At 39.2% G+C, this 26970-nt stretch overlaps 1 protein-coding gene across 4 annotated transcripts in view; it reads right to left on the bottom strand.

Annotated features, from left to right (window-relative positions):
• Positions 1-481: 481 nt before the first annotated feature.
• Positions 482-26970, bottom strand: part of ARHGAP5 (Rho GTPase activating protein 5) — an 85027-nt gene continuing 58538 nt past the window's right edge. For all 4 annotated transcript variants that reach the window (XM_050953851.1, XM_050953850.1, XM_050953853.1 and 1 more), the window contains 3 exons: positions 25902-26033; positions 23127-23232; positions 482-4518 (listed from right to left, as the gene is read on the bottom strand). In XM_050953851.1, coding sequence (XP_050809808.1) covers positions 4188-4518; positions 23127-23232; positions 25902-26033 — 569 coding nt within the window. In that variant the 3' untranslated portion in view covers positions 482-4187. The remainder of the gene's footprint in view (positions 4519-23126; positions 23233-25901; positions 26034-26970) is intronic.

Raw genomic sequence — 26970 nt, 5'->3', positions numbered from 1 at the left:
CCATAATAATAACCAATTTCATGTTGAATAGCTCAAATCAGGTTAAAAAGAGTCGAGACACTATGAAGACACAGAATTTAACTTCTGTTGAACAAAGTCCTCAGTTTGTAAAGGATAAAAATATTTTAGAGGTTTTGTCATTTTCAGGGGGGTGTATGCTTCTTCAATGTATGTGTGTAAACATCTTCATGGACCAATATATTCCTAAAAATGACTCAATTATTGCATGCATCAATACAAGGGGAGAAGTTATCCCTTACTGGTATGCTTTTATACTTAAATATTCAATAAACCAACCAGCTTTTCAAGTTTTATAAGAAATGGAAAAGATATTAAAGAAAACTACTGAATTATAAAACATTTGGTGTAGTCAGTTTGTAAAGACTTACTGCTAAATTTCACCTTAGCATTTAATTGAAAGTTATTAGGTGATTTTGCCTTTAAAATTTCAATAGGCAACTAAACTGAACATTGTACACAGTAAGCATCTTAATGTTTTATTCATTGAATTCTTTATACAGAGTACGTTTCACTGATATTTAATTGACTGCAGTATTGTTGGTGGTGCAACACAGGATTACATTAATTATAAACAAATAACAAAGATCTGACTTTTTAAAATTTTATATATATATATATATTTTTTTTTTCAGTTGACAAATAGCATCACAATTACTGTATAAAAACTGAAATCACCATGGAAGCTAAGGCCTACATTTTTTTAAATCTCCAATTAAGTTTCCCTCTGTATATATTTACCAGAGATATTAGGAACAAAATTCCAGTACTTTGAAAATAAACAAGTCTATGGTAATTTCTAGCAACCACTATTCAAGAAATGAAGAAAACATACAAGATAAAAATGTTTCTCTTCATTGAAGTCAGGAATCTGACACCTATTCGCACTATGTATGTTCAAAATCCACAAAGTTGTGTATATAATGAATTTTAAAATAATCTGTAAAACATTACTTAACAAAATGCCACTTTTCAAACTCAGTGTGGGATTTTTAAAATATTCAAAGAAGAATCTACTGAAAGAACACATTTAAAAACAATACATTTTAGTAGCAAAATTTGCCTATAACAAAATACATAAAATACTAATCCGAGTTAAAGCGTGAGAGACGCTCAAGACAACATCACATTTATCAAGATACTGCTCTTATGATTATTGTAAAAATGGTCATTTAAAAAATTTAAAGCAATGTTTTTCGTGGTTTGAACTTTAATTATAACAATTATAAGAGACAATTCCATTAGCCAAACTACAGAGAATCTGTATGGAATGACATTCTTCCTTGCTTTATAGCAGTACTAAAGATTACCTATAAACTTCATTTTAAACTAGCAATGGTATAATTTTCTAGTATCTTTATTTTCTGTTCTATATATATAGCCATATAGTATTTTAATATTAATCGAAAGCAGGGGTCGGCAACCTTTTAGAAGTGGTGTGCCGAGTCTTCATTTGTTCACTCTAATTTAAGGTTTTGTGTGCTAATAATACATTTAACATTTTTAGAAGGTCTCTTTCTATAAGTCTATAATATATAACTAAACTATTGTTGTATATAAAGTAAATAAGGTCTTTAAAAAGTTTAAGAAGCTTCATTTAAAATTAATTTAAAATGCAGAGACCCTGGACAGGTGGCTAGGACCCGGGCAGTGTGGCACTGAAAATCAGCTTCTGTGCTGCCTTTGGCACGCGTGCCATAGGTTGCTTACCCCTGATCTAAAGACTACACAAGAAATACTGACAATGTCACCAAGTAGGTGTGTCATGCCAAGCTTTTTTTTTTTTTTTTTTTTAAATGAACCTTTCAGTAAGAGTTAATGACAATTTCTAACCAGGCCAAATACAAGGGCGGCATTTTAACAACTCAGTATGGAATAAGGGATGCACTTGTAATAGAATACATAAAAACAGATGATATTGCAAATATTTTGATAATAAGCTTAACTTGAAATGTTGTGGAAATGTATTTGTAACATAAAAATAGATAATTTTGTAATCGAAGATTAACTTAACATCATGGCCAACTAAACGTATACTTCCACACAGGAAGTAGAAAGTTAAAAATGAAATTCACAACACAAAGACTAAATATAGTTTTCTTTTTAGCCTACTTCCAATAGAAACAGTTTGGTTTGTTTCCTGTACAGTTTGATGCTTTGTCTATATCATATATAGTAGAAAAATAAATTCTTTAGCAACCTAGAAACAGTTTATAAAACTCTTGAAGTTTAATTTTTCTTTGCTAAATATGCCAATGTCAGACTGACACCTATAAATAAAAGCTATGTAGACAACAGATGCAGTGTAAAACAAGTTAAGAATACTACAATTTACAAGACAGACTTTATTATTGTACTTTATCAATTCCTGTATGCTTTGCGACAGGACTAGGGCTTTTTGTTCTTGTTTTCTTAGAAAAGATAATTACTTGCAAGAATAGAACACAAATATCAAGATAATTTATCATATACATGTACTTCAACAGCAGCCTTGTTTATGGTATCATCTTAATCTAGAATGATAATCCAAGTCATAATTAGAAGTACAATACCTAGGACATAATTGGGAATGGCAATTTTTATTTTAGGAAAATGGAGTAAATCAAAAACTCTTAAGAGCCTTAATTCTCAAAATCATCTATTTACTATAATACATAGAAGATGATCTTAAAATCTCATTATGAATGAAGATTACAACAGTGAACATCATAAAGCTTTTTTAAACTACACATAAGATATTCTAGCAGCTGAGTGAACCGAATTTATTTTTTTCCTTTCCAGACCCAAAACCAAAAAGCTATAATTTGAGCATGAAATAAAAAAACTGCTAAAAGTCTCAAATATTTTTTACTTATGGCTTCCCCTCAATTCTGCTACAATGTGTAGTCTTCTAAAACAGTTACCACCAATTAAATGTTTAAAAAAATTTTTAAGCAGCAGCACTCTTTTAAAGCAAAATTGGTACCAATGTCAAAGAAAAAGTAATAACTAAAAATGGTGCAAAAAGTCAGTAATTTTGAATTTTTAGTACAACATACCACAGAAAAAATATGAATACAAATTTGAGATTTTATATATACACTCCAAAGAGGTTAATTGTCAGTACCGAAAGTATTTATTGCTATATATTAGCAATGCATTTTTGTATATCTTTAAAGGGCCACATAAAAATAGATTTAAAGAATAGATTAAACTGAAGTCCTAGATTAAAACATTGTTTGGTTTACAGAATTTTACTACAACAAAGTTCATGTTTATGTATGAAAAGTTATATAACCTTGTATGAAAATGTCATGAACTATTTTCTACACACTAAATGTGTTCCCAAGTGGGAAAAATTAAAATATCTAAAATATATTAGATTAAGTTTACAAGACCATCAATGATCTTTTAAACATGCAGCTGTTTACAGAATTAACAGTATTACAAAATGTTTAATTCAGTAATGGAACGTAAGGAAATAACTAGGAGACATCAAAATTTTTGTACAATATATGAAACTCACTTTTACAACAAGCATGTCCTTGGTATTGTGCTGTAAGAAATACTATGCAAGTTCAACAAATTGTCCACAGGTTTACTTAGAAGTAAAGATGAAAGGTGCAGGACTGTAATATTTTCAACAGTGCATTTTGCATTTTTTCAAAAACCATCCCCAGCATACTATAGCATAAGTAGCCAGGAGGTTACAAAATAAACTACAGCTGGGCTTCAGTTGTCTACACAGAATGCCTGAATGTGAATAACTCTGACAAAAATAGCACATTAAATAACAAAAACAGCCATAAAGCAGGCTGTAAGCACTGAATGTATCATAAATGTGATCTTTTAAATCATTAAATTTCTATAGAAAAATTTTATTCACAATATATTGTGACAAACTGCCACAGGAATGATATAGTGATTGCGACAAGGTTTCATGCAGCAGCAGCTTTGCACTTTATAGCTATTTTTGTTTTTAAAAATTAAACCTCTCCAGTCATGCTTATCCCATGGTTCTGATCTGCAGTGTGTATGAATGAAGAAATACAGTATGGGTTGTAACAAAAATGTCCCATCAGTTTGGATGTGGTTATTTTTCATAAATATGAAGTACATACTGAATCCTGAAACATGCATGTCTTGCTTTATTTTCTGTCCAACGCCAGGCTGCCTGCATCTTCTTCTATTTATATAATACCAAGAGGATCTGCTTGTAATTGTGGTTGTATCAGCTGAGGTTGCAATGGTGGTGGTAACTGAAGTGGCACCATTGGTTCCACCATCTGCACTGTGTTGGATAGTGATGGCTGACATGCCACAGAGTTGGAGGTTTCTACAATCTCTCCATTGTAAAAGAAAAACTGGCACTGTTGAATGAAGGTCTCTATAACTGACTGGTGAATCTTGGTGGTAGACAGGAACTCCCGGTTTTCGAAATCAGGTCTCATCAAAGTTGGCCAGAAACAAATTGATAAGTTATCAGCAGTCATAAGATTGGTTCTATTTTGCTGGCTAACCCTGAAATGAGAATAAATTTTCAGAACACGTTCACAAAGAACAATTAAAAATGATATACAAACAGGTCTGATTTCAAATATTTTCATAAACATGAACTTTAATGCAAAAGAATATTTTTACAAATATCTATTAAAACAATAGCATTCTTAGATGTTACCCTGATGCAAATCCAGAAATGAATATTTCAGATTTAACAGCTAACAGATAAGACTTTGACTCGGTGTTTTGAATCTGAATCATGGTGGAAATTAAAATGCAAGAAGTTATCCCTCATTTTAAAGAAGTGACAATGAATGTATATGTTAGAGTCCAGCAACTCTCAGAGGATTTCCTGCCCTGCAAGGTAAAATCCATTAGCTCTGCATAACATTTGACCTTTGTGCTGAGAGGGGTAGCTACGGGTGGGGGGGGGGCGGGGGGGGGGGGGCTATGGCAAATTTTGGAGTGGCTATAGCTCAAATAAGACCTCCCCTAGCACCACCCCGCCTGCGTGTCCTTTAAATTATAAATTACTTTTTTTGCCGATCTCAGTGTTTTGATTGGTCTTCGGTTTAATGCAGCTCTATAGCTGCTGAACAATCAAGCCCTCTAATACTGTCTCAGCCTCAGGGGCAGCCTTAGGGAAAATGGCACCCCCGTGCAAACTTCTATTTTGGCACCCCTTCTTTGGAGACAGGGTGGAGTTGGATCGGCTCAGGCTGCCAGCCCCAGCATGTGCGAGGCTAGGGCTTACAGGTGGAACTCCGCCATGCATGGGGCTTACAGCTCACAAGCCCCACATAAGAACCTTGCAACCCCCCGTTTGAGGACCCCTATTCTAGAAGAAAAAGACGACAACATGTCTATACAAAGAGGAATCTACATTTAGTGATATCTATATATCAAAAGAAAAAAGCAAGATTGAAATATTTCATTTCATTATAGGCTTTTCATATTAGCCAGTGATAAAATAGTGTCTGAAATTAAGCCGTGCTATTAAGCAAATTCCCACTGTTATCAGTAGGTGTTTTGCTTACATCAAGATGCACAAGTTGAAGTGCAACATCTCTCCCCTCACAGTTACTTTGAGGAATATACACTGTTGAAAGCTAGATGATTCTGCCATGTCATCACTAGCTAAGGTGAAAACAACAGTATAAATAGGAGTAAGATTAACGTTTATTTTTTTAAACGTTTAAATTTAATATAGCTGGGCAAAGCTGGCAAATTTTTTTTGCGAAATTCAATGGAAAAGTTTTCACCCATTCATTTTGAATGGTTTGAGTTCTCCCAATTTTATTTTTCACAAAATTTCAAAAGTCCCATTTTTTAAAACTTTCTCTTGAGAAATCTAGTCCCAACTTGATGTTTCAGTTTTACATCTTTGACAGCTTGCGCAAAAGCACCACAGTAGCTTGACTTCCAGCTGATTTCATTTGTTAAGTTCTGAAACTCAAGTTCAAGACGGTAAAAAGATGTTTTTAGCTTGGCTGGGGAATGGGGGAATCTATAATACAAACAGTTGAGGCCAGGACATGCATTTTGCTTTTTGTTCTGCAAGATGGAAGCTGTTGAATGAAGCGTCATAAAGTGAGCTGGAAAGAATAAAAAAGGTACCAATATGCTGCTTCAGTGATTAACCTGAGACTCAGAGAAATCCTCCAAACTGAGGGAAAAAACTAACTGTATTGTACATTTCAGATATTTGTATAGATTGATAGTTATTGTACATCAGTGGCCTCCAACCTTTTTACACCCAAGATCACTTTTTGAATTTAAGGGCAACCCAGGATCTAGGATGACCAGATGTCCCGATTTTATAGAGTCCCGATTTTGGAGTCTTTTTCTTATATAGGCTCCTCTTACCCCCCTGCCCCGTCCCGATTTCTACATTTGCTGTCTGGTCATCCTAACTCTGTTCCTTCCCCAAAGCCGCGCCCACTCCACCCCACTCTGTCACTCGCTCTCCCCCACCCTCACTCACTTTCACCAGACTGGGGCAGGGAGTTGAGGCTCAGGAGGGGGTGCGGGCTCTGGGCTGGGGCTGAGGGGTTTGCAGTTTGGGAAGGGGCTCTGGGCTGAGGGTTGGGGTGCAGGAAGGGGTGAGGGATGCAAGCTCTGGGGGGGTGTTGGGGTGCAAAAGGGGGCTCTGGGCTGTGGCAGAGTATTGAGGTGCAGCAGGGGGTGCAGGGCGCTAGCTCTGAGAGGAGGCTCAGGGCTGGAGCAGGGGGTTAGCATGAAGGAGGGGATATGGGGTCAGGGCTGGGGCAGGGTTTTGGGGTGCAGGAGGGGGTGGGGTGCTGGCTCTGGGAGAGGGCTCAGGGCTGGGGATTGGGGTGCAGGAGGGGGTATGGGGTGCTGGCTCTGGAAGTGGACTCAAGGCTGAGGCGTGGCCTCCCACCGGGTGACACTTACCTCGGGCAGCTCCCAGTCAGCGGCACAGTGAGGCTAAGGCAGGCTCCCTGCCTGCCACAGCCCCATGCCACTCCTGGAAGGGGCAAATGTGCCCCTGCAGGGGTCGGGGGGACGACACATGGCTCTGTGCGCTGCCCCTCTCTACTGGTACCGCCCCCAATGCTCCCATGGGCAACAGTTCCCTGTTCCCAGCCAATGGGAGCTGTGGGAGCGGTGCTTGCAGGCAGGAGCAGTGCTCCGAGACCCAGTCCATTGCGATTGACAAGTTGGTCACCACTGTTGTACACTGTAGAATCATTATCCTGAAAACAAGAATCAAGACTATCTCCACAAAGCAGGTCTATGTTAACAGACTGTTTGTCCCTGTTGGCACAAACCTTCTACACAGGGGGGCAAAAATGAAGACTTTCTGTGCTATGAAGGGCTTTGTTTAATCTGCAACTTTGGAACAGCTCTCACTCATTTTCCATTGTTGATTTCCCTGACCATCACCTTTTTCCCTTCAACATAGCTCTGCTGCCTCCTCCTAGTCCTTGCCATATCCAACCCTTCTGAGATTTCCAGTCTACCCACATCAGTGACTTCTCTACTTTAAGTCCTCATCCTCTCCTCTGTTATCTCAGTAGACAAAACTACACTTCCCTTGACTCCTTTGACTCTCTCCCATTGCCAGATTTGCCTAATCAAGCACAAGCCACAGCTCAGCCCCTCCCCTATATCTGTTGCTTATTTTAATAAGCACGATTATTTCACTGTTAACTTGTCCTCCCCTTCCTTACTGTTTGCTTCATTCACCTGTTGTCTTTCATCATATTTAAGCTCTTTGGGACAGTAATTAAATTATATGCATACAGCATCTGGCACAATACAGGCCAGATCCCTGATTGGAGCCTCTGTGCATACATAACCAACATGAATTTGTAGTGATAGGGCAAGATATAAGCAGTTCTTAACAATCTTTGTCAGTACTTTATCGATTAGGTTAACTATTGATATTGCTCTGTGTGTCCTACTGCAGTGAGTCTCAAACTTTTGTACTGGTGACCCCTTTCACACAGAAAACCTCTGAGTGTGACCTCTCCTTAAAAATCAAAAACGCTTTTTATATATTTAACACCATTATAAATGCTGGAGGCAAAGCGGGGTCTGGGGTGGAGGTTGACAGCTCATGACCCCCCATGTAAGAACCTTTTGACCCCTGAGGAGTCCTGACCCCCAATTTGAGAACCTTTGTTCTACTGTCTTTTAGAGCTTCATACATTTTTTCCCCAAAACATATGGTTATACACGCTTCCAAACAGGAATATGGGATTTTGCCCCTTTGAGGAAGTGACAGAATTTTAAAGTATTCAAGGTATATAAAACTCCTAAAAAGATGCATAGGTATTCAAACAGTAAAGTATCAAAGAACAGTACCATAACTAATGCCAATCAATATGGTTTTATTAAAAATCTATCTAGTTAAATAAATGTGTGGTGCTTTTTTTGTTTGTTTTTTTTAAAAGAAGTTATACATTTGGTTGACAAAGACAACTGTGTTGACATAATAGACTTCTGTAAGGCATCTGACTTAATATCACATGATATTCAGATTAAACAAACAGCACTGTACAAAAATCAACACAGTACACATTAAGTGGACTGAACACTGGTACATCCCACAACATATTTTCTAGGGTCTTGCATGGATCTGTTCTTGGCCCAATGATATTCAATATCTCTATCAATGATCTGGAAGAAAATATAACATTGCTAGTCAAGTTTTCACATGACAACATAGATGGGAGTGATAAATTTTAAGAAGTCAGTTTTACTGAGTAATCAGAATTGCTTAGTAAGTTGGATTCATCTGAACCATTTTAATATACTCAGAAATACTAGGTCATACATCTATGAACAATGAACATAGGTCATACTTACAGAACGGGGAGGGGAGCCCTGAATTTTGGAAAGGAGTGCAATGTTATGCATACGAAAGCTAATGCCATTATTGGATGTATAAGCAGGGGAATATCAAATAGGACTAGGGAGAAGGTATCATCTCTGTATAAAGCATTGATAAGACAAATACTGGTATCCAATTCTGGTGTCCACAATTTTAAAAGAATGTTGACACATTGGAAGGAATTCAGAAAAGAGTTACAAGAATTATTTGAGGTCTGGGAAACCTGTCTTCCTGTGAGAAAGTTAAGCGATGACTTCTTCATGGTCTGCATGTATCTACATGGGAAGAATATGTCTTACAGTAGAGGGTTCTTTAATTCAAACAGTCAAAGACAGAATTTCCAGTTACTAGAAACTGAAACTAAAGATTCAGACTAGAAATGTGGTGCAAAATTAACAGTGAGGGTAATAAACCATTGAAACAGTTTACCTAGGAATACACTGGATTCTCTGTCACTAGAATTTTTTCAGTTCAGTTTTGCTCTCTTTCTACAAGATATGCTCTAGCTCAAGCAGAAGTTATATGCTTGATGCAAAAACTATTGATGAAATTCTATGGCCTCTGTTATGCAGGAGGTCAGATTAGGTGATCATAATGGTCCTTTCTGGCCTTACCGTCTACGAAACTCACTGGCAAGCTTGTCTTTAAATCCTGTACTTTACCCAGCAGCAGTATGTTGGATTTTTAGGTTCTTCAGAAAATAGTATATTTGTTTTATAGCAGGAGTTCCTGAGAATGAATTAAGTGTTATATAAAATTTTAAATGATTTTAATGCTCTCTCATCAGCTCCTGAGTGGAGACTTTAATGCAGTGGCCCCCAACCTTTTTCGTCTGGCGGGCACCAGACAACGAGCCACGGAAGACTGTGGCGGCAGACGAGCATCCGCTGAAATGCTGCTGACAAGCAGCGTCAATAGGCGTAGCCGCTGAAATACCGACAAGCAGCGTCATCCAGAGGCATCGCGGCACAAATTTTGGCGATGACACCTCGGGATGACGTTGCTTGTCGGTGCATTTCGGCGGATGCTCGTCCGCTCGCCAGTACACGGAAACACTTAGATGCCCTGGCGGATGCCATGGCACCAGTGGGTTCCGCATTGTGGAACCCTGCTTTAATTAGATGACATTCTTAATGTCACAGCTGGCTTTGTGGCCAATACAAAAAAAAAAAAAAAAAAAAAAAAAAAAAAAAAAAGATTTGAAATGAGAGTTCCTTGTGATTTAGATTTGACCACGAGAGAGATCCTTCTTCTTTCAAGTTCTCAAGTTGCAACTGAATTTCTGTTGTGCCTTTGTTTTTTCAGTTTAAATGTTCCTGACAAAATGTGGGATTCTGTCCTACTTTGAAATACCACTGCGTATATTATTAACAAGAAGAACGATTGTTTTCAACATATAAAAAGAGAATTTCCATCTTGGTGCCTGATCTTTGATATCCTGCACTCCTACCAGTTGTGTGATCTGAGATAGGTATAACACCTATTTACTAGGCTAAATATTTCACTACTGTTTCAGATTTACTGAAAATCAAACTTTAGATAAGTGTTAGATAAGGAATCTTTACCTTTAAAATGGAAAAAAAACCTCACACTTAAGACTACATCTTGTTCTAAAATTACAGATTTTAAGGTTTTAGATTTGTTGTTTATCTGGAAATTGGGTGGAATTTTATCTATTTTGTTTTTTAATATATGATTAAGGTTCATCAAGTTCCTTATTTGTAGTGTGAAAATAATTGGTTAATAAATCTGATAGACAACTGGGACATTAATCCGGACTGAATGTATAAACCAAATATTAAGATAAATTGTACAAGAAAATATTTTCCTCATTTGCAGTGGCAGAAGTAACTGCAACAGGTAATATTTTGTGTTAATAAATGTAGTGCCTTTGTCAAGTAGTATAGGATGAATCAAATACACCTCTACCCCGATATAACGCGACCCAATATAACACGAATTCGGATACAATGTGGTAAAGCAACGCCCTGGGGGGGGGCAGGGGCTGCATGCTCCAGCGGATCAAAGCAAGTTTGACAGAATGCGGTTTCATGCGGTATAATGAGGGAAGATTTTTTGGCTCCCAAAGACAGCGTTATATTGGGGTAGAGGTGTATTGTCTGTTTTGAATGTATTATGTCCAGAGATATTTACATACTCATCCTGAATTAGGGCAATATTCACATTTTCTTTCTTGAGAACTTTTTACATTTCAATGAGTAGTTAATGCTGTCAATATTTCATGTACAGAATTTTAAAGAATTCAAAAGACAATAGGGAAGAAGTTGCATTTTGTTTAATGCTTGTATCCAAGGTTTTTTTTTTTTTTTTTAAATTGGTTCTTCTACATATAATTGTTTCCTAGGGTACCCCTCAGAGGAAAATTAATGAGTCAGTCTGTTGCCAGCTGAATAATTTAATTAAATTTTAAGAACACTGTTAAATGTAAATAGGCTAAAATGATACACAATACCCTGCTGACAGCAAAGGGAGTAGGCTAGTTATTAAAATATCATGTTTAAAGATAGAACAAATGTTCAGTCTTCAAAGTTATCACAGAACCTTCTTCCTTTTCTCCCTGAAGTAATTCAACACGCTGCCTAGAGCTGCTCTCTGGAGCTCTGTCTTAAACTCCATCCTTGACCCTCTCCAGTGAGACTCCATCTCTCTATACTTCTCTGAAATTGCTCTCACTTACATAGTACTGAAGAAGTTCTTAGCAAAGTGTCAGAAACAGTATTCTATCCCTACCTCCTGTCAGGCTGCCTTTTACCCTGTTGACCATGCTCTCCGTGAAATCTTGTTTCCCTCAGTTTCCATGACTATTCTCTCTTGGCTCTTCTACCTCTCCCATTGCAACTTCAGTGTTTGGTTTGGAAGATTCCTCTCATTCCAGACAATAGGAATTCTACTGGGCTTCTTCCTTAGCCCTCAACTCGTCTCTCTGTATGCAAAAGTGATTATACAGAGATAGAACAGACCTATCATCTACCTTCTCTGTGCTGACAACACCCAGATCTACTTCTCCACTCCACTCTAATTTGTTCTGCTCCTGGTCCCAGCTAAAATCTCAGCCTTTTTGATATCTGCTGGCCATCTTAAACTCAACATGAGCTTTTAATCATTGCTTCTAAATCCTCATCATCCCTTCCTTTCTCAGTCATTATGACAAAACTTTCACTCTTCCCTAAGAACTTGAGTGTATCTTTAATTACCCGGCCTAGTCTAGGTATAAGATATCAATAGCTAGAAATAAGGACAATAAGGAAAAAATTTTCAGGAGCATGGAGTCTATCTCCATGTAAAAGATAAGTGATATTTCATATAGACCCCATTAAATAGTACTCTCTGTAACTGATATGGAAAGTGTAGACTGCTCCACATTAAGATCACGACAGGTCAGATTGTGATAAATCATAGGAGATAGTCCATTTAGCACAATTATTGAAGCTAAGCACATACCATGGAACTCAAAAGTAAAAATTTTAAAATATATTTTTTAACAAACAGTAACTGCCATTTTAATTACATACTCACATTAGTTTAAACACAAGGTAGTCTAGAAGTCTATGTTTTCTACTCAGAATCCTTTGCAAATTTCAAAACTTCTTCAGAGTTTTTAAATAGAACGTGTGTTTCTTTAAAGATCTTATGCTGCCAGTCTATTCCACTGGTTTCAGATGACCCATTGAGGTACCTTCCAGTCCTACATGTCTATGATTTTCAAATCCTTTTACCATCTATTACTGTGGTCAAATACAAGGCAATCTCTTGCATGAGTTTTGTTCTGTATACTGCACGACATCCCCATTTTGATCTGGTTCCACTCTTTCAGAGCTGTTAACTTTAATAACCAACTTAGCAGGACTTTCCTTCCTACTGCTCAGAAAGGTTTCTTTAGGGAGACATAGAAAGCTATTTTTGTGGTTTAATTAGCTAGGCAGCCAAATAGTTTTTTGAATGAATTATCTTAAAAGGATTCAGCTGGGAGCTGCAACGTGACCTCTTATTTAGCATTTTATTTTTCAACGTGTTACTGTTACAGCGAAGAAAACATAATACTACCCTGTAATGTATTTTACTATAATACACATTCCCAATCAAATCAAACATTATATAACTACATTAAAAGTCCATGAGAATACAACATTAAAATTGGATAGTTAGTCCAGAAATGCAATTATGGTTGAATATTCAACTGTAAGTATGTTACCTTGAGCCTACGTATTATAAAAATTTTATACTATATTCTATTTAAGAAATATTAGTCATTATGAGGTATTTTTCTGCTCTAGATGAAGTTAAGAATATATACAATAATCTAAGAATCAGGGAGTTTCTTAATCACTTGAAACAGCCTCATCCATTGCACAGATTTTTAAAAATTGGACAAAAAGTTACTAGAATGCACTCTACTCTAGTCACACCAGTTTGGCTTCAGTGGAGTTAATTCTAATTTATACCAGTGTAACTGTTATCACAATTAGACTCAAGGCTTTTCAGGGCATACTCTCGCATTGGTGGGGTGAGAAATCAGATGACCAAACTGGTCTTTTCACTCTTCTTTCCATAATTCTGAACATTACGTACTTGTATATACACACCAAGTCATGCTATGGGTGGCGTCCATCTGCTAATGTCAAGATTAAAAACAATTCCTTATATATTAAAATCAAGGAAAAACCTTGAAAGCATTAAATGGCTCATGTAGAAGACCAGATTTGAGGAGACAAATACAAGACTTTCACTCCATAAGAAATATTTGTTTTCAAGCAGTTTTATTAAATAACACTTAAAGATGTTATGAAAAGCCAGGTGCAAAATAGACATGACCTTAAGGACCCCTGTATTTACACCTTACACACTACTGCAATGTTTGTACAAAATATGCCTTGTAATGAATTCCCTCTAATGTTACTATAATATATTTAAGACAAAGATAGCCTACCCTAGGTAAAAGGAACGTGATTTTAAATCAATTTACATAGGAGCCATAAACAAAGCTATCAAGCTAAACCTGAAGAGGTTGTCATGAGCCTGAACTCAAGAGAGAATTAACATAGCTCCTGCAGTGAGAGAGACAAGAGACCAAATCCCCAGGTGGCCTTCCTAACTTTGAGAACAAAGCCAATTTTTTGGGAATATAAAGGACAAAGAAACTCCATGTTTATCTTTTACCCGTGAAGACAAGGGACATTTCTGTAGAAGGTCCTAACAGAGAGACAGTCAGTCATGCTAGACAAAGAATAACTAGTGAGAGAAACCATCCTAAAGACCATACCTTGCTAAATTAAGTTCTCGACTTTTAGGTGCATATCTTCACTTCTACTACTAACCACCTTTACCTTTCTCTCTTTTTCTTGGTATCACTTCACCTATGTTCTGTTGTTAATAAACTTGTTTTATTTTTCATCTAACCCAACCCAGTGCTGTGTTTGAACTGAACTGTTAACTCCAGTTAAATTGGCAGGCTGCTGGGTATTGTCTCTTTAAAGGAGCAAACATATCTTCTTATTTCTCTGAGTACACCACGGGAACATTGCAGACTCCAGGGCAGACAGTTGTGGGCAAATTTGGAACTGTAGGTGTGTTGGGGTCATCTTGCCAGGTGTAACCAAAACTGGTAGAAATCAGGGATGAGGCTATTGTGTTGCAGGCAGGCTGCTAGGGTCAGAGCTGAACAAATGGTTACTTACCTGTAACTTGTTCTTCTAAATGTGATGCAGACATGTATTCTACTTAGGTATGTGTGCATGCACCCAGCACACTGGAGCTGGAAAACTGCCTAGCAGCATTCATAGGGGCAGCACTCATGCCCTGTGCCCTAGTCCCTCCCCTGGCCATATATTGGGGTGCTGCCCCAATCTCCTCAGTTCTTTCACACAGAATGCCAGAAGTACAGACTCCAATGCAGAGGGCATGGAGAGGGAGTCATGAAATACACATCTGCATCACATTTCAAGGAAAAACAGTTACAGGTAGGTAACCAATTTCAGCCATTTCTGAAGAGGACATTGGTGCATACTTCCATATTGGACTATGTGTGTGCATGCAACCATACGGCCTAGCAACTGCAGACATATTCGGGCTGTAGTTGAGTGTTGAGACTGCAGATCCAGACGCAAGGGGAATTGCCCAGAATCACTCCGCTCGCAGAAATGCTCTTGAACTTGTAGAGTCTACCGGTGTGCCAACAAACTTGATTCTCTGAGCAGAGCCAGCCCACAACATTTTGACACCTTAGGCAGGGAGCTTAAATGATGCCCCCATGCCTCATTGCTTGGGCCAAAACTTTGAAAGGTCTCAATTCTGACTTCTTCCTGTTCTACTCCTCTAATAGTACTGCTCTGCAATCTATCCCAATAAAGGAGAACTAATAACTTAAAATGCCTTTTTCAAAATTTTTTATTAACACTTACCTTTCAAACGCCTGAACAGAAAATGTAACTTTTCTTGTTTGCAAGAAAAAAAAAAAACACTGGAATTTTTATCTGTTTGAATAATCAAAAAGTGGTGCTTTCCATGCCTTCTTAGTTGCAAAGATTTGAACTGCTTCCTGAAGGTCCACAGTCTGGGCCAGCTCATGCTCTATTGAGATGGCTGCAAGGCCGACCAGCCTCTCCTGTGTCATTGTGGGGCATAGATGTGTTTTTATTAACTTCAGCTTGGAGAAGCTGCGTTCTCCACTGGCAACTGTTACAGGAAGTGTTAGAAGTATGCACAGAGCAACAAAAGCATTTGGAAAGAGGATGGTCATCTTATTTGTGCACATATATTCCAGAACAGCCTTTGGAGTTGATTCTGCTGAAATGTATCTTGAAAGGGCTTTCAGTTCATCACCTAAATCACTCACATCAATATCGCGCATGTCATCATGCGTCAGCACTGTCTCTAGTGCCCTGCATTGCTGGTGTAGGTGTTCTTCAGGTATAGTGAGGAGTTTTGGAATATCCTACAGCATCCCAAATATACTGCTGTGTTCCTTGAGCTGCATGAAACATTCTTCAACTGACTGTACTGCACAATCTTGCACCTGGTTAAAGAATTCAACTTTGAATTGTTTTTGGGGTCTCTTATGGGATTATCCCGTGCCTCAATCAAAATGTCATCTTCTTCGATGACTTTTGTATTCTTAAATGGGTGGGAAAATAGCTTCAGTGTGAAGTTTCTCTGCCAACTTCTGTGCACTCTTCATAATGTGTTGAAATCTCTCATCTGACCAGTAAGACTGTAAGGATGACTTTGCTTTGTCCAGTTGTTTCATTGCTCTAGATATAACAAGGCAATACCTTGGAGTCTCTTACTTACAACATTTATTTCAAACAGTATGTTATGCCACAACACTAAGCCACACAAAAATTTGAAGTTATGTATGTTTCTGGTGATTCCATTTCCCTCTGCCACTGTTCTCCCACGAACAGTTCCTATCATAGCATTATCCTCCATAATGCAAACTATGGCATCATCTATCATCCCAATTTGGTGTATGATAGGCTTTATCGCTTCCACTCAACTTTCCCATTGTGCGGCACTCTGTGGTTTCAGTGTCAGAGACGATGTTCTCAGATGTTGCTTCAAAATTTGCCACCGATGACTCGATGCAGAAAAAAATACATAGATGCTTTGAATTACATTAAAAAATCCAGCAGAAGCTGATGCTGCATCTGTATGGGCCAAAAAAAGCTAGAGGGTTTAACTCTTGGATCCGTGTCTGCACTCCTCTATTCTTTCCACCCATGTTAGCCCTGACCTCTCATGTCAGCTATTACAATTCCCTATCTTCCAGCTTTCAAAGAAGCACATTTGTCATACCACCTCCTGTAGTATCATCAATGTCAATACATTCTAGAAAATGCTCTCTGACAGTCACCACTGCAGGGACATTTTCACTAGGTTCTGTTGTTGTTACAAAACACACCATTAAAGTCATTTGTTTCATATGGCTGAGGACAGGTGTGCAGTCCAGAATAACAGAACAACATCTTGCTGACTTCAGATCTGCCATAATCTTCTGTTTGACTTTTGTTGCCAGTAACTATATGATCTCATTTTGAATTGTTTTTCCAATGTAGTGGTGTGCGTACATTTCTTGGGTGGTGACTCTCTTAGATGCTCCTAGAGTACAGCATCAAACTCAGCCATCAGCTCCACAATTTTAAGGAAGTTTCCATTGTTTGGCACATCCAGCTGATCTGAAGTGCCACACAGTGCTAGGTTTTGGGTAGCAAGCAGTCTCACAATGGCCAGTGAGCCTTTTCAGAACATTGTGCCAGTAAAGAGACACTGATGCAATCTTCTCTTGATGCTGATCATCTATGGTGGCCTTTAATCTTAATCTCATCTCAAGCTCTTTCCAGCTATGGAATGCTCTCTGGTGATCTGCTGTCTACTCATGGCATGCCAGATTTCTAGCCAGATTTTTCCAGTCCTTTGTTCCTGTAGAACCCAATGTGACTAGAACATTAGACTGGAAGAGTTTGCAACACAAACAGTATGCAGCATTCTGGGGTTCTGAGAACATAAGCCACGGCCTCTCCACTTTGTCACCATTGGGGATTTCATGCCAGTAATGTGGTACATAGAAACTTCTGTTTTCGTTGTCTTTGGGGAACAAGAAGTTTTTCACTTGCTGTGGCCTATGCAGTACAAGGAAGTCCCTCAGGCTACTGCTCAAGTGGGTCCACAGTCCTGGATCATCTACACTTAAGGAACTAAACTCAGCAGCAGCTGTTTCTTGTGACTCCACCATACTCTTCTCTGATCTACACTTTTCTTCAGGAATGTGCATGGTTACATTCCATTCGAGATGGAGATATGGATGCTATGGTAGCTGCCAGGTCACCTGCACTCTGACTAACTGGAAGATCAGGCATCTCCTCACCACTCACATCCTCACTGGCTCTGGAAGACTCACTGTGAACATTTGTGTCTATGTATCTCAGGAGAGCTCCTTCCTGCTTATACAGAAAAGCTTCCTTTGCTTTCTTTCTTTTTCTGAATGCTGCCCCAGAGGGGCATTCTCTTCTTTCATTCCTGACTGCTGTTCTGTGCCAGCTATAGTGGCTCTCAACACTCAGTTGAAGGGGACAAATAAGCAGGCTGGTAGCAGGGCCAGAGTGAGGGAAGATATCAGCGTCTTAAGGGCTTAATTGGCTCCTACTACTTCAGTTGACTGCCTGTTCTCCTCAACTGGGTTCAGGGAAGCAGCAGGAAACAGGAAGCTCCCTGAGAAGCTGGTGTTTATGTACCTCTCTAGCACTCCTGGGGGTGCTAGAGAGGTACATAAGAGGCTCCTCCTCCTCTCTCTCCCTGCAGCTCCTGCTGCTTTCTGTTACCCCCACCCCCACGTCTGGTACCTGAGGCGGGCCGCCTCAGTTCGCCTCATGGTAAGGCCAACTCTGTCTGAGTTGGAACCAACGTTGACTTTCCGCTGTTTAGGAGGAGACCTAGAGGACCAAGTAGGCTTAGTGTAAAGTGAACATGACAGAGGACCTCCTCTCTGGACTTGACCCCCAGTAACCAATCATCCAGATATGGAGGGATATGAATACCTCTCTTCCTGAAGCATGCTGTTACCACAATCATGTATCTGGAAAATCCCAGGGAGCAGAAAGTAGGCTGAAAGGCAGCACAGTGTACTGGTAGTGCTGGCCAGCTACCAGAAAACTGAGGAATCTCCCATGGCTCGGAACGATTGCTATGTGGAAATAAGCATCCTGCAGGTCCACAGCAGCAAACCAGAGATTGTGATTTAAGGCAGAGAGGATAGTTGATAGGGTGACCATACAGAATCTAACATATATGAAATATTTGTTGAGAGTGCAGAGGTTTCTTCCATCGCTTGGTTTTGGGAACCAGGAAATATAGGGAGGAGAGCCCCTGTCCCCGATGCTGCCGGGAAACCTCCTCTTTAGTCCCCAGAGCCAACCGAGACTGCTTGCGGAGCAGATTCTCATGAGAGGGGTCCCTGAAAAGGCACTGGGTGGGGAGGAGAGATGGAAAGAAACAATATGGCATAATTCAATCTGACGATGCTTAGGACCCAGCTTTCCATGGTAATTGAGTCCCAGATATGATAAAAACAAGCTAGTCTGTCCCCAAACAGATGGAAAGGAGAAAGAGAGGTCACCACTGGACTACTGTCCTGGACACTTGAGTCAAAATAGGTGCTTGCTGGATGCTGGGAAGAGAGGGAAAAGGAGGAAAGGCAAAGTTGGCAGGTTAAACCCAGAACCAGAGAACTGTCTCCTCGGGGATCTGTGGCCCCTTCCAGTAGTTCCTCTTCCTTACAAGAAGGGAGAACTGTCTGAAAAAAAAGTTGCTGTGTTGATCGCAATAGTGGCATCTCTTTATGGCCGGAGTATATACTCCCAAAGAATGGGACTTAGCTATGGAGTCTTTAGAAGAGTGCAGGGTTTCATCATTTTTTCCCCGAAAATAAATCCCAGCCATCAAACAGTCAGTCCTTAATGGTCTGCTACACCTCACATGTAATGCACAAATTCTGCAGCCATGAGGCCCTCCTCATGGTCACAGCCAATGCTGTAACTCTGGTTGCGGCATCTACCACGTCCAGAGCTAACTGCAACAGTCTTAGCCACAATACGATCTTCTGCAATGAATGCTGTAAACTATTTCCTGGGAGGGTTCTGGTAACTTATCCATAAACTATATAATATACATGGCTGTCCAACTGTCAGAGTCATATTTAGAGACCAACACCCGATTGTTCCCAATGGACATTTGCATGGAAGAGAAGGTATAAATCTTCCTCTCCATTAAGTCCATCCTTTTGGATTCTTTCTCCATAGGGATGAACTTATAGTTTCCCTGCCATGCCCTGTCACTTCCTGCAGTTTCCACCAGAGAAAGAGTTAGGGGCCAGATGGGTGGAGAAACCCTCAAAACCTGGCACTGGAATGAAGTACCCCTTTTCTGAATGCTTTGCCATGGGAAGCAATGAAGCTACAGTATTCCAGACGGCTTCTACAGGCTCCAAAAGAGCCTCACTCATCAGGAGGGACACTCTCGGTAAAGCTAATGATCAGAGAATATCCAACAACTTACGTGTATTCTCCTGTGGGCATTCCACCTTGATACCCAAGGTAGTGGCCATATGCCTTTGGAGGTCCTGATAAGACTTAAAATCGTCAGTCACTGAGGGAGAGAAAGATTCTGGTACAGGACAGTCATCCAGGGAGAAGGTTTGCTGCATCAGCGACAGGTCCTGTTTTTGCACCGTAGGATCTGATCGGAATAACCCTGGAGGTCCAGGGGGAAACAAGCTCCGCAGTTGCTTGCAGCTGAGATGGTCTGGGAGTGGGAGACACCATTGGGATTGGGTATCTCACTCTGTTGTTGGTCAAGGAATGGGATCTCAGGAGCAAAGAAGCATTCAAAGGCTTCCAAGGAGCTCACAGATGAGGCATTGTTGGCCAGTATGCACTGGACCAAGAGCCCCTGTCCCAACTGCAAGGCAGATGCCAATCTTCATACTGATGGCCATCCAAAGGGGATCTGTAATGCCTATCTGGTGACAAAGGGTAGGATGACCCAGACCTGGAGCTTCAGGAGTCCTGGAGCTTCTCTGCTGACAACAGGGTAAACAAACAGACTCAGCACTGGCACTGAAGAGGAATGGGAGATCAGCAACGGCAGTACCAAATGAGAGAGAGAAAGAGTTCCATCCAGTACTAGGAGAGGCACCAGTATCAAGACTGAGGGCAGCACTGAAGTTGACAAAGAAATCTGCTGCCAAGATGACAGTGCTGAAGGATGCACCATCACCAGGGGCCATTCAGTGTCGGGGCCCAATGTTGGCCTCAATTCCACAGTCTGAGGCCCAGATTGTGCTCTGGTGATGATAAGCCCAGGAGCTCTGCAACATGGCCACAAGATGCCAAGGGCACAACAAAGTACAAGGCTGTAGAAACCATACCAGTGGAGAGGCTGGGACTGAGGGGCAAAGCAGGTCAATGCTGCTTGTTACGTTGCCAGCATGGAGACAGTTGCGTGGTGCCGACGTCATTGGTATCAGACTCAGTGAATGCCCCATGGCCAGAACCAGAGTCAACAGTACAGGCTCTCTGAGTGGTATTAGGGAGCAGTTAGATGACATTGCTTCATCCTGTGTGCTGCTCCTCTTAGAAGATCAGGAGAAGCCTTCCCAAGCCCCGGAATGGTCCAGATTCATTTTATGGGATCTCTTCCTCACCATACCAGAGGAGGGAAAACAACCCCTTTTTCCTCTTGGGGAAATGACAGAACCCAAGCATGGAGCAGAATCACTTGCCAGACCTGAAGGTGACTGATGATCTGGCACTGAAGCCCTCATCTAAGTGGGCCTCCTTCAGGTGCTTGTCTCTCACCACCTGAGTCCTCACTGTGAATGACTTGCAGATGGTGCACCACTCTTTAATGTGTCCTTTACCAAGACACAGGCACCTTGTGTGGGGATTACTGTTGGGGATCCCCCGTCCCCCAACAGACAATGCTTAAACACACAGAGCAGCCAACTACAGTAACTTCTCACTTAACATCCTCCCGCTTAACGTTGCTTCAAAGTTACATCACTGCTCAATTAGGGAACACGCTCGTTTAAAGTTGTGCAATGCTCCCTTATAACGTTTTTTGGCTGCCTGCTCTGTTCATTGCTTGTAAGATTCTGTGGAAGAGCAGCGACTTCACAAGGGAGCACTGCACAAGTTCCTCTTCTCCACCTCCTCCTCCTCCCTCTCAGTGCTTCCCCCACCGCCAAACAGCTGTTTGGTGTCGCTTAGGACTTTCTGGGAAGGAGGGGGAGGCGGGGGGGGAGTGCTGCATCTCCACTCCTCCCCCTCCCTCCCAGAAAGTCCTAAGCACTGCCAAACAGCTGTTTGGCAGGAGGAAAGTGTGGAGAGGAGGTGAGTACGGGTGGAAAGAGGTGGGCCTGGAGTGGAGCAGGGACAGGAAGAGGCGGGCCTTTTCTTCTCTGGGAAAGCTGCCGCCGCTGCTGCTTCGAAAGGTGCTTCCTAGTGTACTTGCCTGCAGCAGTGTAAGCTGGGGCACTTTCCAACCACAGTACAGTACAGTACTGTACAGTATATAATGCCTTTTGTCTGCCCCAAATAAATTTCCTTGGAACCTAACCCCCCACATTTACATTAGATCTTATGGGAAAATTGGATTCGTTTTGAATCGTTTCACTTAAATTTGCATTTTTCAGGAACATAACTACAACGTTAAGTGAGGCACTACTGTATTCTAACTAATACCTAACACTAAACTTAACCTAAGTGCTACTACACCTCTACCCTGATATAACATTAATTCGGATATAACACGGTAAAGCAGAATTCCGGGGGGGGGGCGGGGCTTCGCACTCCAGCGGATCAAAGCAAGTTCGATATAATGCAGTTTTGCCTATAACACAGTAAGATTTTTTGGCTCTTGAGGACAGCATTATATTTGGGTAGAGGTGTATATTCAAGGAAAAATTCTTAGAAAGTGAGACCACAAGGTAAAAAACACCACATGGAACTCCAACGCTAGCCACAAGTGGTCAGAAGGAACTGAGGAGGTCAGGACAGCTTTGCCCTTATATGGCCAGGGGAGGGGCTAGGGCCATAGAATATGAGTGTGCTCCTATGGGTAATGCTAGGCAAAGTTCTCCAGCTCCTGTGAGCTGGGTACGCACACCTCTAAGTAGATTACACAGCTGCATCAACGAACAGAAGAACCAGGGCTCCACAGCACACATACACAATACTGCATGCTTGTCTGCAGACTGTGAGCCACAGCAACAGAGTATTTAAGGCACCAGGGTTACAGGGAAGGCAGTGACACAACCTCTTACTGATCAAGCCTGCAGAACATGACAGTAGATTAAATACATATTGCATTCTAATGTTTAGTTCATTGTATGGTTTTGCATTGAATTTTAATTAAAACAACTCCCAAATCTACTGTTGCACGCAACTGTCTCTTCAACAGAGAAATTTACTCAAGATATAAGAAATTTTGCTCTATCCCACAGAACAGTGATAGCGTCAGATTATCCTACTTCAATAAATCACAGTATTAATAAGCTATAGTAAGGCAAACCCTTACACAAACCATGAATTCTTTTCATTATAAATTAACTTACATTTCAAATCCCCTTTCTTGCATTCCTTTTTTTTAATATTAGTTTGTTCACGCATTCAATATTTTTATTGACATGAGTGATATGAACATACAATTTTTTCAGTAATTATTACATAGATTTTTAGTAGTGAAAAGAATACTAAACCTGTTTAGATGAGTTATTATAAATTTGAAGACATCGTAGTTCACAGGATGGAATTTCTTCACAATTTCTTTTAACTCATGCAGTCGTTCTGTTTTATCCAAGATCTCTGTAGAGATAACAGCAAAACACCAATTTTCCTTATATACTTAAAAGGAAACCTTTACAAATGGTAGTGCTAATTCATCTCATTAGTATGTAGGGACAGATAAAGCATCCATTCTGGGAAGGAATGCCAATGTGAGAAACCGTTTTTGAAGTTACATGAAGAATTGTATCTAGACAAACTATTATATATAGTTTTACTTCTCTATCATAGGTAGAACACACAATCTGTACCTGACAAAATTATTTATCTATGTTTAATGTTGAAAAATCATTTTAATAGCTCATTGTTGGCTTGTGAGATGATCATCATTAACTCACTTATGAGTCAGATTTCCCTCTTTCACACTATTACTACTAAAAATATTTTATAAGACTTTTATTCAGAGACAGAAGATTCCCAAAATTTGGGGGAGGGGTGGTTCTAATACATGATTTATGCCCATGAATTGAAAATATGTTAAGCCTGTCAACTAGTCCAATTGATGAAATAACATGATTGAGCCTGGGAGAAATGATTTAAAAAACACTCTGTTTAAAAGAGGAAAAGGTAGAAACTAGCAGAAGCAGGCAAACATTCAAACTTTAAAGAGTAAGTATGAACAACAGTCTAGGGAATAAACTAACAGAGAAGCCTTCCACAGACTATTAAAAGTACAACGTTAAGTAGGTTAATTTTTCTGTATGGATAGCAATCACAAGTTTATCCAAACCTTACAAATTTATTTCAAATAATCTCTGCAGCTGCTGTTTGCAATTTCAGGGTGAGTTCTTAGTATTTAGATAAAAGAGCTGGCATATAAGGAAAGATCATTCAATATAAAAGAAAAGACGTTTAAGGTAGCAGTAACAGAGAGAGCCATTGGGATGGGCTTGGTCTTTCTCTGAAGGGATATGACCAGGGTACCCTCTTTGGCTGACATTCAGGAAATATTTTGTGGCTCCCAGTGGAGCAACAGACTGGCAGTTTAGTACTGCTGAAAGTTGCAATTACAGCAAAAGGACTGAAGCTCTCTCTTGATTCTCTAGAAGACAGTTGGTTAGACAAAAATAATTACTCATAATTTCTTCAAAGGCTGATTGAATGAAAGTCTAAAGAATTGAAACATAAAGGATGCCATCACACATTTGTCTGGGTAGCCCACCAAGATGCATATGTGAAAATTTCTTGAGTTTTAAAAATTGAGAGAGAGGTGGGGTCAACTGGCCAAATGATATTCCAAAAGGGAGCAATGCTGTTTTACAGCTTAAAAAGGACTGAAATGGAATTGTGTTTAGGGCCAGGAACTCCATGTTTTTCACACAGAGGAGGAGTCTTCTAGTGTGTTTTCCTATTTAGATGGTGTTAGGATTATTACTTTTTTTTTTTTAAACAGTTCTTTTGATCCATCAATTTTACTGTTAGCGTACATAATATTTTTACATTATCCTTCTGACTCGTAATGCTTAATTAAAAAAAGGAACAAATCTCTCTTACCTAGCCTCAAAATAATGCTACTATTAAACAATATGTAGGCATTAGGGAGTTTCCACTCTGCCCTGAACATGCAAACACTTTGTGGCATTAGCGCCATTTGGCATCTCATTCATTAAAATGTTATCTACATGATTTTATTACTAAACACATATCTGAGGTGCAGGGCCATACAACATGGCATTAAATCTGTTCCCAAATTGGGATTATCATTCTGCAACAACAACATTTAATTTATATTCCTTTTTAAACAGTTGCTTCTATAGAAATTAAAAGTTTTCATGGGTTTTGTCACATCTAATAAAAAAAATCAGTAAAATTTGCCTGTAGTTTATTAATCAAGTAATCTAACTAAAAATACTGATTGAGAATTAAGACCACTAACACCTTTTCCTATAAATAAAGTATTTATGGATATCAACTAGATAAAACCAAAACATACAAAGATACATGTGTTAAAAGATAGGTGTTAATCTAGCTGGTCTTCTATACCCAATTTCCAGATTTAGTGTGATAAATATATTGTCATGTTTTGGATTAAAAAAAAACAGTACTATTTGTGTCATAGTTCCACCCTGCACAAGTATGTAACACTGGTTTATGTTTACGGAATAGTTTGCTGCAATCCAATTCCTTGACCTAATCTGATTCAAAGAAAGAAGGCCTTTAAACGGGGTAGATCCATAAACGTTATGCTTTGCAGCTGTAAGTGTACGAAAAATACATGAAAGGTAAACAGATTTAACACTGTATAGTTGTTGGGTTTTTTTAAATAAAGGCATTTGGGAAAATTCTTAAGTAAAAAGAATATTAAATATTTTTAACTTATAAACCTTTTTGAACAAAATATTTATTTCATGCATGCTTCCCTATTACTATTATTTACATTTATTCTTCAACTTTACTATAGACTGGCACAAAGCTAATTCTTTCAATTAAATGAGTTATCCAGATAAGATAAATAATAAAATCACAATTTGGTCTGAGATGTTCATTAAAGATTTACTTCTTTATGTAACAGTGTTCATTCATTTTAAAGTGTGTCCTTTTAAAACTGCATAGACACAGCAGAGGGCAGCAATTTATTCTAAAAATTTCAGTTTCACAAGAGCTAGTCATTTCAAAATATAATGAATTTAAAACGTATAATAAGATAACACACAGAACGTAATCAACAAGAGACTAGATTTACTACTTACTTGATGCTTCTACCAATTCTGGATGTAGAGAATAAGGTATTAAAGGATCTGGCAGATCTGCAAAGAAAGCTTTAAGAGCCCCTGCCACAGCATTTACTGTCACTTCCATAGATTCTAGGTTGATATTATGATCTGTGAGACACAATGAAACAGAAATTTATTAGTGTAAGCAAAACCAACAGCTATCACTGCACATACCTTATTTTAAAAAAGTATCTGTAATACAAAAAGGGATATACCACCAAACATTCTATTCAAAAAGTAACTGAATGAAAAGGTCCACCACCAGGTAAATATATGCCTGCAATCATGCTCTGATCCAAATGTGAGTAAATCCACTAATGTACCTATGCAGCTGAAGAACAAATAGATATTCTAGATAGATATTTAATAGATAGATTTAGATATTCTGTATAGAAGATGTTGGCTTCAATGTGGCAGAGAAAAAAATCTAATTTACTCTTGCCACTGTCTATGATGAATTTTACTATAATGCATCAATCCAACTGTGGGAATCCAGGTCAGAGTGGAAGTTTCTATATAAATGACTAAAAGACTGAGGCAGTATATTACAGGGTGATGTTCAGAGAGGAATAACAACAATAATACAGGACATCTTCCCTTGGAGATCCAGATTATAACCACAATATACTATTTGCATTCATGTACATTCTAACAAGATGAATAAAGGCTCTACATTGTACTGGAAGTGGACTAACTAAATTTAACATTTTAACAAGATTATTCAAAATACAATTCACCAATAACAGAATCCTCATTAGTCATACAGTTTACTTTTTAATTAGAACCTGAATGCCGAATACTAATAAATATTTATTAAAAAATGCAACACTTAAGCTAGAAAGTAGAGGTATTTTGGGAAATTACAGTTGAGAAATGTCAGGTCAGAACATAAGAACTGCCATACCAGATCAGATGAGTGGTTCATCTAACCAACATCCTGTCTCAGAGTGACCAGTAATAGATACGAGTGCTCTTGGATTCTTCGCTAACACTAAGGGCTTGTCTACATGGGAACACTCAGGATAATTAATCCAAATTAATTAAA

This window comes from Gopherus flavomarginatus, chromosome 5 (genome assembly GCF_025201925.1).
Source record: "Gopherus flavomarginatus isolate rGopFla2 chromosome 5, rGopFla2.mat.asm, whole genome shotgun sequence".
In the NCBI taxonomy this organism is placed as follows: Eukaryota; Metazoa; Chordata; order Testudines; family Testudinidae; genus Gopherus; species Gopherus flavomarginatus.
Note: the sequence above shows the minus strand (reverse complement) of the source record. Positions and strands in the feature narration are given on the sequence as shown.